Source organism: Protopterus annectens, chromosome 2.part2 (genome assembly GCF_019279795.1).
Source record: "Protopterus annectens isolate FY-2018-M chromosome 2.part2, PAN1.0, whole genome shotgun sequence".
In the NCBI taxonomy this organism is placed as follows: Eukaryota; Metazoa; Chordata; order Ceratodontiformes; family Protopteridae; genus Protopterus; species Protopterus annectens.
This window is the reverse complement of record NC_056730.1, coordinates 703,074,284-703,087,388: the sequence shown is the minus strand read 5'-3', so window position 1 is coordinate 703,087,388 and position 13,105 is coordinate 703,074,284. Positions and strand designations below refer to the sequence as shown.

The 13,105-nt window shown below is 37.2% G+C and overlaps 1 protein-coding gene across 1 annotated transcript in view; it reads left to right on the top strand.

Annotated features, from left to right (window-relative positions):
- Positions 1 to 13,105, top strand: part of PTPRA (protein tyrosine phosphatase receptor type A) — a gene marked incomplete in the record, with an annotated part of 4,245,980 nt that overhangs the window by 3,992,270 nt on the left and 240,605 nt on the right. The window contains 2 exon segments of the mRNA XM_044064105.1: positions 9,353 to 9,478; positions 9,568 to 9,719. Of these exon segments, the coding sequence (XP_043920040.1) occupies positions 9,353 to 9,478; positions 9,568 to 9,719 (278 nt within the window).

Genomic DNA, 13,105 nt, shown 5'->3' with positions numbered 1-13,105 from the left:
CATCAGTGGTATAAAAACAGGCAGCCAGCGCCATTACATATGTCTTTTTTGCTGAGGAGCCTGAAGCAGAAGCAGTTCGCAAGTGCCGGTCGGCCACTACCTGAATTTTCATTTACGAATTGAATAATCCTGAAGTCTTCTAAAGCTAAGTACCCCGTTGGGGATCCTTTTTTCTTGCTCGATGTCAGAAGAAGTTAACAATCGTCTTGCCTGTGGAAAATGTTTAGCTTCAGTCTTCAGTGAATGAGCTAGTTCATTAAGTATAAAAGTTCAGTTGGCTGCCATTTCTAATTTTCACATGGGTCAGAACAACTCTTCCTTAGCCTCTTCTAAACTATGCAAGGCCTTTCTTAAAGGATCTTTTTTTTTTTGCTTGAGCCTCTGTTAACAGATCCTACTCCTTGGTATTTAAATGTAATGCTTCAGGCCTTAACTCAATCCCACTTTGAATCTTTAGCCAAAGCAGACCTTTATTTTTTTTTCTTGGAAGACCATTTTTCTGATTGCTATTACATTGTCTAGAAGAGTATGAGAACTCCAGGCTCTATCCTCACACCCTCCTTAACTGATCTTTCAGAAAGACAGGGTGTCATTGCGAACAAGCCCATCCTTTTTACCTGTGGTAGCTTTTGAGTGAAACATAAACCAAGTCCTTAATCTCCCAGTTTTCTTTCCCAGCTGTTCAAACAAAGGGGAGTATATGCTACATCGTTTGGGTGTACATAAACAGCTTTGTTTCTACTTTCATAGAACCAAAGACTTTAGGAGATCTGACCAGTTATTTGTTTCCTTTTCTCATTCCAGTCTAGGCAAACCAGTATCTAAAGTTACATTGGCCATATGATTGACTAATTGTATAACCTTTGTCTGCGTCAAATTAGGATTACCTTTACCATAACGTCTGTGGTGGTTTCTTCAGCTTTTTGGTCAAGAGCCTCGTTAGATATTTGTGCAGCTGCAACTTGGTCTAATTCTCACACTTTTATTGTTCATTATAAACTGATTTCATTTCCAAGAACAGAGCAGAGAGCAGCCTTTTGCTCTGTAATATCCTTCCATAAGGGCCTCCCCAGGTTACAGTAGCTGGGAACTCTGTCCCAACAGTTGAGGAACAAATGAAAATGACACCATCAGATCAAAAGTTATGTACTTACCATAATGTGCCATCTGTGTTGTCCATTTTCATTCTTCCTCAGTTTCCCGCCCCCACCCCCACCCCCATGCTTTGCTTCTGGAAAGATTTAAGAGTTATACAGGAAACTCTGTTCCTTGTTTGAGCTCCAGCTTCCTCCTCCTTTTGTACTTTTGTTATTTTCAGTAATAGGTTGCCCCTTTATATCTAGGGGCAGCAAACTTGATCTGCAGTACATTAGGTTGGCGAGGCATTATGGGTAAAGGAAAGAGCTCAAGAGTTGTAGGATCCAATGATCTGGTAGAAGAGGTTGAGTCAGATCCGAGTGTCTGATCCAAACCCAATAGCTGAGGAAGAATAAAAATGGACAATACAGATGGAATGTTATGGTAAGTACACAACTTTTTTTTTTTGTTAGTCTGGGTATTGTTAAAAGGAAGGTGTGAAGGACTGTTGTACACAAAAAAATGTATAATGATGTATTGGCAGAAATAAGAAAATGGTTGTGGAGAAAGCATTGGGAGGATGGATGTAAATTAAGGAAACAAAGATTTAGGTACTAAAATTATATTACTGATGAAACTGTAAGAAAAGATGTAACTATGATGGATATGAAGTTGAAAAAAATATGTAAATAAAGTTCAGTTTGTGTGTGTGTCTGTCTGTCTGCGCCTCCCTTGTTATTTACTTTCAGCTGAGCTACCACCAACTCAAGCACATGGGACCATGGTTTAATATCTCATCTGAAGGATGGCATACTTTGGAGTGTTGCACCCCTTTATGCTGCAACTGTACTATCTGTATTTGAAAATTAATCTAAGTACCTAGTGTGGGACCAGAACCCCAACAACCTTGTTTTCTTCCTGCATCAAAGCCGACTGTTCTACCTCTTGAACTACTGACACTGTTGGCTAACTTGTAAGGCAATGGAGACTTGGTATCTCTGTGGCTGTTAACACTCAATGTAATATACTTTGGTTGTCTGTCACTTTATCAACTGTGAATGTTGTAGATGAGTTGAGTAAAAGTATGCAAATAGTCAGCGGTAGTGTTTAGTACAGTGTTAGTCTGCTAGCATAATGATGTTGCCATTTATAGTTGTGGTCCTGAGTAGAATGTCTTCAAGTGTGCTAATATTGTGCAACCAAATGCAAGAAGGTTTAAAGATTATTATGACATAGATTTATTCATACAAGTTTAGTCTGAGGTGTGCTAACAATGTTTTTCCCTTGGTGAATATTAGGATGGTGAGTGAGGACTTTGGGTTGTGTTATGGGATTATTTGTTCCACCTGCTCTTTGGATGTATGGTCAGTTGTAATTATGTGTAAGCCAGGTGGCAGTATGTTTTCATCTAGAATTTTTGCTTTAAGATGGGCTTCTGTGAAACAGTATATTTGGTTTGTAGAAATTTAACTGACATTGTATGTTTATCTTGTTATATACACTTGTCTTGATTTGTATTAATGCAGCAGAGTTTTAAGCCGGTCAGGTGAAGTAAGTGTAGGTCAGCAGGATTGGTCCTAGATTTATTGTGGAATGTAGATCCAGGATTTAGTTGCTTCTCCCCTCATGTTAGTAAATTTATATTTTATAAGAGATTTGCAATAAGATGGTGTATTTTAATTTGCTGTGTAGTACTCGTTCCTTTTTTTTGTAAAGAATGTTTTATGTGACAGTACTTTAATGTGAGAGGAGTATGGTAATTATGCAGAAGTAGACATGGAGACATTGTGAAATTATGGTAATCGGCTATGTTAGTGTCCCTAAGTAATTGGTTTGTTTGATAGTCATCTATAGTGGGTGATAAGACTGTGTCCCAGGCTGCTATGTGCCTAGCATTGAGCAGCATTCTGCCTTCACCAAGGATGATATAAACAAAAGATGATTGATGTTGGTAATTGGCTTAATTTCTGGTGTCATTTCAAAGGGGTGCAATATTTGTCAGCATGGGAGACTATAGTTAATAGGCCATGTTGCTTTGCCAAGGAAGGTCTGCACCTGTCCACTGTAGGCTTTTGAATCTTTGCTAAACCATCGTCCTCCTCATAGAGCCTTTTTTAGGTAATGCCAAACTGATAAACTTTCAGACATAAAAACAACCCAAGATAGTCTAAAGTTACCGTTCAATGGCAATAGCCTAAACTAGAAACTCCAAGTCCTCCTTTCTGTCCTCACCCTGGAGAATGTGGGCATCTGTGTAATTGCTGAGAGATGGTTTAAAGTCATGGAGAGCACCCCCAGAAGAAATGCATAGCTACAATACCTTCCACATATTCAGGCCAGCCACTGCACAGGCAGTGACCAAGTGTGGAGCTGTCTCGAGCTTTATCAGCAATAAACTCACTTCAAGACTAGTCAAACAGAATGACGAACTTGAGCTTTTTCATTTCTGTATTTTCCATAAGCAAAGTCTGATATTACATCTTTGCAAGCTAGATGTCACTTCACTTTCTATGACCCAAATAACCCATATGTCATACTTGGACTTACTGGAGACACTGACCATTCAACCCAATAAAATATTTGTGGGCAGCTTCAACTACCCTACTATACACTTGGACATTTACACAACCCCAAACTTACAGGTCCAGATATTCCTGGACTTTGTAAACAGAAACACCTTGGATTGTGTAGTCCATATGTCCGACCAGGTAGTCATGAACATGAGAGAATTCTGTAACCCCCTAGTGTAGTGTTCTCTCAGGTAAGGTCAGACAAAGCTGTTTCCATAATAACAATCTGTTCTGTGACCCTGCTAACCACCATAACATTTAGGAACTTTTCTAAGGCAAACTTCCTACTTCTAAGCTATAACCTTTCAAATTTTCAAGCCCCCCATATACCTGAGAACACAACTGCCTATGCAGAATTGCTCACCAAAACCCTGTAAAATCTTTAGTAAATGGAGAGAGAGAGCTGTGCCTACCAGAAATTAGCCCAGAACTAACTCGAAAAACAAACTTCCCTGGTGGAATCCAAACATAAACAGGTTGTACAACAAAAGAAAAGAAAAAAAGTCATAGCCAAGATTAGGAAGTGTCACACCCAGCATAATAAAAACTCTCATCAATCTAAACAAACAATTAATAGGGGAAATTAAGTCTACTAAAGCCAGTATTGAGGAAAAGATAAGCCTCCCAGGCAAATGAGAACCACAAGGGTTTCTTTAGATATATGTCTGAAAATGTCCTACCCTTACCCCTCCTGTTGTTGGAATGGGAGGTTCTCTGTGGCATTAGTGAAGCATTCCAGTTCATGTAGGGATACAAGTTGACATCCTTATTCATTCTCTTGTGTATTCTGTCTGAACGTTGAAGTGGAGGGGTCTGGTTCTCTTAAAGTCTGATGTCGGACTTAATAGTTGTTTTTTTTTTTAAATGACTCACATTTTTGCAATTTTAAGTGGGTTAATATTTTTACCGACAGTCATTTGGACATTTCTCCCTTGTATGGTAATTTATTCAGTAAAGAGTTTACGTTTGTCCCTACAAGTAATTTCAATTTGGTGAAACATCTATAGGAATTTTAACTTTTTGTACGTAAACTCAATTTAGCATTGTATTTTAATGATGTGGAGAGCACTTTATTTTCTGGCAACACACTGCACAGGTCCAGTCTTTTTAATTCCCCACTGGTTCCAGCATTTCAAGTGTTTGAAAAATCTTGTGAGAAGGACATCCGGGCCCCCCCCACTGTAAGATAAAGCTTTTCTACCTTATGATTTAAATAATGGGAGTGTAGGAGTTATGAAACCCAACAAGGATGGTGGGGTGATGTTAACGGAAATATTTTATACTCATGAAATATGTTGGAGCATTTGAATAATGGTCAATTTTTTGTCCTGCTGCTGAAAAGTGATTTATGGTTGGACAATCTCCTTTTCAACAGTATGGTTAAGAAAGAGGTTTGTGACAATTTAAAAGTCAGGAATACAGTTATCCCCAGTATCTTCGGAATACTGAAGATAGATATCTCTTTGTCCGATTCCCAACTGCATCCCATTGTTGCCACTGGAGGTTCTAATACTGAACCTGTGGAAAAACATGTTTATCACAAATTAAAAACAGTTTTTTGTGGATAAGCGTTATGTTTTGAAATATACTTGGCTCTGTTAAGATAATTTAAACATGTACCTTTTGACAACGATTTGATGATTGTAACCATTCACATATGTGATTTATTTTTAATGATGCCATATTCCAGTGGACTTGCAATGGTTTACTGATGCACTGGTTGAGGGGATGGCTTTGTCTCAGAGAGAGATTAACGTATTAGTTGATTGAGTTGATCATTTTTTGCCAACAATTTTGTGTTTTTTGAACATGAATAATATCGTCAGGCCACTGGTGCGGCTATGGGAGAGGCTGTGGCCACTGTGTTTGCCACTATCCTTCTTTGGTGGTGGGAGAAGAATTATGTTTTCCTTTCTGAATTTTCTGGGTATATGAAATTGTACTTGTGATACCTTGATGATGTTTTGTATTGTGGTCTGGTACTGTGGAACAGCTAAATGAATTTATTGATTATATCAATGGTACCACACCTTTATTTTTTTCTGTGTAGTTTGGTTTTACTCGAATTAATTATTTGGATGTATTGTTATACAAGGATCTTTTCAAGGGTTGTCTTTCCCCTAGGGTTTACAGGAAACCCACGTACAAAAGTTGCCATCCACCATGGCAAAAGAACAATGTCTTAAAAGATCAAATGACCAGAATGTCTAGGTTAACCTCTGGCAATACGCGTTTCCACACTGAATTAGAAAAGGTGTTGCACATGTTTTTGGACGGAGACTATCCTTGTTTAGTGGAAACTTGTAGACAGGAGGTAATCGAGAGGAGATCAATAGGATTTCAACCGATTTTAAATCAACGCTTTACTGTCGACAGTTCGGAGGTTACTATGAATATAAAGTCTGACAATTATTCTAGACCTATGGTTTGTGAGTTTGATAGCTGTTCCTCTGGGATTCGGGCTATTTTAGAGAAAAAAATTGGGTAGCAACTATTATCCCAGTGAATTTAAATAGCATTTTTTGGTGATAAACTGTTGATGGTATGTAGATGTAAGAACAACTGAAAAAAGTTGTTTGAAAATTCACAGAGGAGTTTACAGCGAATCACAGCACAGGTATGTTCAAATGTGTTTGCTGTCGACAGTGTATGCTTATTTGGGAGAGGACTAATTTGATAGATCATGTCCCTAAAGCGCTTGTGCCAAATTGTAGATTTGCTTATAATGCTAAAGGGATGGTGTATATGACAAACTGTTCGGCTTGTCTGGCATTTTATATAGGAAAGCCAAAAGTTACCTTGAGAAGAAAATTTACCAGCATATTTATGTGATTTGAAAACAGGACCTTGGTAATACACTGTTTAAACATTCTATAGAGTGGATTAATTTCAAAAAAATATATTTTTTTATCCTTGTGAAAGTTTCTGTACCTGAGAGAGGGGGAAATTGGGCAGCTTTATTAGAAACACATGAATTGTATTGGCAATTGTTTTTTGATGCCACCACTGCCTTGATAACTAGCTTGGACACTGAAAAGGTGTTTGATAAAGTTAGATGGAGTTTTTACGTTAAACTTTGCCTGCCATGGGTTTTTGAAGAAATGTATTTATTCATTTGTACCAAGGCTTCTTAGCTAGACTGAAATTAAGATTTTGTCTTTCTGCCTGTATGTATAATGGTATCAGGCAAGGGTGTCCTCATCCCCTCTTTTATTTGCTTTATAAATGGAGTCCTTATCTTTATGCCTAATGCAGTCTGCTGTAAGTGGTTATAAGTTATGAGATAATCTTAAGTTTTTCTTCTTTATGTTAAGAGAGGTCTCAGAATTTACCCAGAATCAGTCTATTCAGTTTTGTTTCCCAAATAGGAAATCAGAGAGGAAATACTTTCAATATAGAGCATACATCTCAACTGTCCAGATTTTTGCCTCATATTTTTAGTGTTATTTCTGGCAAATCATTGAAGATTGACATCACTAAATAATGACAAACATTTGAGTTTCAGATTTCATATCCTTCAAAAAATACATGCTAATGCAAAACCTGTTAATAGCAACCTTCTGTGTTTTTGAATGGAGTATTTAAAATTTATCCCTATTTTCGTGCTTGTGTTCATTATTTTTCTGGCTTTGTTCAGATTTCTTGCACATTAAGGTTGACGGGTATGCTGTAGAGGCATTGTGTACCAAGAAGGAGCTTGTTAGGTAGACTAGACAATTTATGTTCCTGAAGAAGAAAAGGGCATGCTGTAACCAGACTGGTTAGCAAGCTGCATCATTTTATTGTGATAAGTACAAGACATTGTCTGGGAAGGTTAGAAACTAACACTTTCAGTTCAGCAGCCGCCTTTAGAAATGTACTTGCCCAAAGTGGCAGTAAAACTCCTACGTGGTCACCTTTCCACACATCCTCAATATATTACAAGTAGTCTTTGCAGTCTTGGGCCATAACATGTTTTGCTACTGGGATTCTGTTTGGAATACTTTAGATTTGCCTCCCTTGTAAAACTTTAAAGCTACACTGCTTTGTAACTATCCACTAAAGGTATATAGCAGTGATCCTTATGACTTACCTAGTAACTCGCCATAAAAGTGTGTGTGTGTGTGTGTATGTATATATATATATATATATATATATATATATATATATATATATATATATATATATATATGGGGGTCTACTTCATAACATTGAAATTTCATAACGTTGAATTTCATAACATTGAGACCAAAACATCTAAATCCCAAAACATTGAAAACCCAAAACGTTGAAAACTCAGAACATTGAAAGTGTGCTTCATAACATTGAAAACTACAATGCATATGTAAATAACATCCCCTCCACCTACAACAAGTCCTAACAAACACACTTTCATATGTTTCTGCAGGGGAGCAAGCCCCCCCCTGCACCCCCCCCCCCCCGTAAATTCAATATACCATGTCAAAGATCACACTACAGTGCAAAAAAGTTAATTTCTTAATCTCACTGTATCACAATCACCATACACTGAGGTTAGGAAATTAACTTTCTTCCACTGTAGTGCGATCTTGGAGTTGGTATATTTAATTTGGGGGGGGGTTCAGGGGAGCTTGACCCCCTGCAGAAACATAGATGAAAGTGTTTGTTAGTTGGGTGTGTTGTAGGTGGAGGGGATCTTATTTACTTGTGCAATGTATTTTTCAGCATTATGAAGCACACTTTCAGTGTTCTGAGTTTTCAGTGTTTTGGGTTTTCAGTGTTTTAAATTTTCGACGTTATGGTCTCAGTGTTATGAAATTCAACGTTATGAAATTTCAATGTTATGAAGTAGACCCATATATATATATTATATATATATATATATATATATATATATATATATATATATATATATATATATATATATATATATATATATACACTCACCCTACCTGCACTAACCCTAACTCACTTAACACACCCTAAAACATTCAGCCCATCACTATAGCACACTCACTCCACCCAGATTCTAACCCTAACACAGTGTCGGTATAGTGAGTAGACCCATATATATATATATATATATATATATATATATATATATATTGTGTGTGTGTGTGTGTGTGTGTATATGTATAATACCATTGCAGAAGGATAAGATTTCTTTCTCCCTCAGTACTATTTTTCACTTGATCTGATAACATTCATACTGATACTTGATTTTTCATTACTCTGTGCATTTATTTCTAAATATGTAGATAGAAGTTTGCTTGCGCATATTTCAAATAGATATTAAAATAGATATGTAGGCTATAAGCACATTAGAAGTTGTATTTTATGACTTCTGTATGACGTGTTCTACTAGGTTTTAATATGCATATTTTTTTTACATTACTTTCTTCTTATCTGTCTTACCTGACTCCTTTTGTGTAACATGAAAATGTTTATTGGTGTAGTCTAACTACCTATTTCAGAATGCCAAAAAGAAGAAAACAAAACAAACAAAAAAAAAACAAAGGTACATTTATGCAAATTGGTCTTGTTTTAGACCCATGCAGGTCTCTTATAGCCATGGCTCGAGACTGCAGTGTTGCATGCTAGGAGGAATCGGATTACTGAAATATTCACCCAAGGACTGATGTGCTTAAGCTGACAATTCCCAGATAAATTAATTTTTCACCACTATATTGATACATCAACTGTTGCAGTAAGTTATCATACAGCTCTGTTTCCTTTTTATTTTATAGGAAAAATGTGCCCTTTACTGGCCCTCTGATGGGTCTGTGTCATATGGTGATATTACCATTGAACTGAAGAAGGAGGAGGAGTGTGAAAGCTATACAGTGAGGGACCTACTTGTAACAAACACCAGGGTAAGCTACTTTACTTTTCAGTTGTGTTTATAATTGTGCTTAATTTTGTACGACAGTTTGGTGATTTGATTTGCTTGTTTCACTTTAAGGAAAACAAATCTCGCTTGATCAGACAGTTCCATTTTCATGGGTGGCCGGAGGTGGGAATCCCTGCTGATGGCAAAGGGATGATTAACCTTATAGCTGCTGTGCAGAAACAACAACAACAATCTGGTAATCATCCAATCACAGTCCACTGTAGGTGAGTATTTGACCAGATTTTTTTTTCTCGTTGTAATGCCAAAATTGTGTGGTACATAATCAATTTGGATAGTTTGAGAAGGTTTGCCTTTCTTTGTGTCATACCTTTGTATTTCAGTTATTTTGGTTTTCTGCCTTTGTCAGTACCAATTCATCAAAACAAAATACACTTCCTATTGCATTTAATACCTTATAGCTCTACCCACCACAGTACCATCCTATGTGCAGCCTTTTTTTTGTAAAAGTAATTTATTTGAGGGTTAACTGTGGTGAGTGAGTCAAGCACCCTTGTTTATACTGTGTCTTCAGAGAAGTGATGTATGGCAGTAGCATTTCATTTCCAGTTAATAAACTGATTCAGTCATAATGGCATTTTTTTTCTGCAGTACCTTTTTAATGGTGCTCGTGGTCACCTGCACAGATTTGCACCAGCATTGACAATAGCTACACCTCCTTGTTAGTGCAAAAGCACTTCATGAGTTTGTTTGTGTCCATGATACCTGGCCACTGAGAATATGAAACAACTACATGAGAATTTAAAGAATGTCACTTTGAATGTTTATCATAAAACCGGAGTTATTTTAAGAGTTGGAGTTCTCCACTTATCTGTGCACCATTTCTGTCTCACTCACAAGTAAACATCCAGAGTTGAACCTTCCTGCATTGTTCAGTAATACAACTTTTTTTTTTCTCAATTTGAAATTTACTGAGGCATAACATGTTGTTATGATATACAGGTAGGTGATCAGGCTAAGAGTGTACAAAATATAAGCACGTTGAAATGTACCACTGAGAACAGATATAGAAAATCTGAAAGCTACCATTTAAATTTAGCTGCATCCATTTTCTTGTCAGTGCATAGAATATTTTAATTCACTTTATTTAAGAAAAGCATAAACTTGGATTAATACCACTCCTTTTTGACAAGGCTTTCTTTGATAATCAAAAAATATGCAGTGTTACTGAGTTTTTGTCTGCAGTAACCATGAGACTCCCACTGCTCTTTACGTTATCTAGCAGAATTCTTATCGGTAACAGATGTACTTTAAAAATTAGCGCCCTAATTTTAGTGTCAGGTTTTTTTTTTTTTTTTTTTTATAAGTATTTTGCATTGATTAGAACTTTTAACATCATCTTTGGCCTCTCTAAAATGAAGGCAATTTTTGCAGAACTGTTGTGCAGCCACTAGATGGAGAAATTTTTGTTTTGTTTATTTTGTTGTATTTGATTTGTTCTAGTGTACTGTTTGCCTCACTTGGGAATTTCCATCATTAGGGCGGTAGGAGGGAACACCTGTGCAAGTGATGTGCAGACATACAATGTTTTTTGCACCATTAAGAGAACTGACCTCGGCTACTGTGACTTAAATTCCAGTGTTCTAATATCAGGAGCCATTCTCATTGTCTAGTTTATGATTTTCTTTCCTGCAGTAGTTAGCTTGAGTCATTTTGCTAAGCTCCTATATTTAGAAACTCATATGCCTTCAGCTTACATGTGATGTGGTGTATCTTGGAGTAGGAGCGTCTGCTTAGCCCATGCTACTATTTCTATTTTTGCTGTTTGCGTAGCTTGGATTTTGAGTTGGAAGGTTATTGTGGAAAAGTTCCCATTTTTGATGATTGAGAAGTACAAACTATTGAAGTTATTTGAATGGCAGTCAAATGACAAGCAACATGTACTGGCATAGCCGTTGTATTCTAGGGGGATAAAAGCATGATTTAAAGCAGTGTCAAAAATGGCAGCACTTCAGACTGAGAACCTGCAGGCCTGTCTTACTTTTTAAAAGTTATTGGTAGTAGAACGTACACAGCACAGGAATCAGCAGTAGAGTCATTGACACAATCCCAGGTTGGTGCCAGAACACAATGAGAATACAAAGGATATAGAAGAGATAGGTATGAGTCACATCATCGGGGATGTAAATCTGTCCTGTAGTCAGTCTTTCAAAACTTTCTTGCTACTTACTCCACCTTGATTAGCGAGGAGTTGACTGAAACCTTTGCACTTTGACAGACAAGGGGACAACACAACAGGGTTATACCTCTAGTAAGCACTGTGGCGGTGTCCCAGGGTTTAAGCATATTCATTCTGTAGTAGAGTGGCTGAAGCTGAACTACGACTGGCCTGCACCCATGGAGCAGTTCCTTGGGTCCCCAGCTAGTGCTAAATGGTTGCATTTATTTATTTTATGTTGATTGGGTTTAGTCCTTAGTATCTCAAGCCTATTTTCAGAGAGTGTGCAAAGTGGTATTCAGCATGACTAAGAGAAGTATGACCAGGACAATGGGAAAATTCCCATTCCCCTTCTCTAGGAGTTGGAAGTCTTGACTGTGACACCGACATGAAGGACAGAATGGTTAGAGAGGAGACTGAGTTGGAGATTGAGACTGCTATGTAAGATGTTGCTGACAAAGTAAAATAACTGGCTGTTGTCACCAAATTGCAACAAGATTGTTAGGACATTGATTTGCTTATTTAATTAGTACTGCCATTTCGAGGAGTAAAAGAAAAGAATGTCCTTTACAATGTGTAAAGTCACAAAGGAATGTCGGTTACCTTTCTGACATGTATCTGATAGTGTCTTTGGGCTTAGATGTTTCAAGGAGGGAGCATGGTGTGTAAGTAATGTGGCCAGGAAAGGTGGACTACAGAGAGACCGAGGAGGCAAGGAGTTACACTGCAGTTTGCATGGGCATAGAAATATGGAATTGCTTGTTGTTCTGAAAAGAAAGCATCCTTTAGTAAGAATAAAGGGTAAAACAAAATTGAAATTGTAATTTTGACAGACATATTGCTTGGGGCACTTTAATAGAACCATTTTGTGGAGTTAAAGAAATCCATTCAGTTTCACAGTTAGACTAAGAACCATTTCTTGATGTAACATTTGAATTCACTATGAGTTTTGTTTCATGATTTAGGCAGAAAGATGCCTGTTTGCCATAGGAAAAATATCATTAATGATTTAAGTCTACAAGGCAAAATTACATACAATTTAAAAGGACAGAAAGATGATACATAAAGCAGTAATTAAAAGGACTGTTGCATGGCAGTACACTTTATGATGATGAAGGTAACAGATGAAAGGGGAAATCTAAGCTGGTGGAGGGAGTCTTGAGCTGCTTTGCATATTACAGAACAAAAGGTATGTTAGTTGCTGAATAAATTAGTAATAAATGGTAAAGGGAATCAACAGCTTTTTTCCCTGTGGGAATATGGGGCATTTAGTTAGTGACCTGAGAAGCACTGTAGTTAGTGCAGTGAATGGGGGCTCAGCAAAATAAATTGTGTGTTGAAATGTAGAACATGTAATAAATGTGGACAGTTGTGGTTTGAGTGTATTTTTGTTGCTAATGAAGGTGAATGTGATTCTGATACAGAAGTAATTGA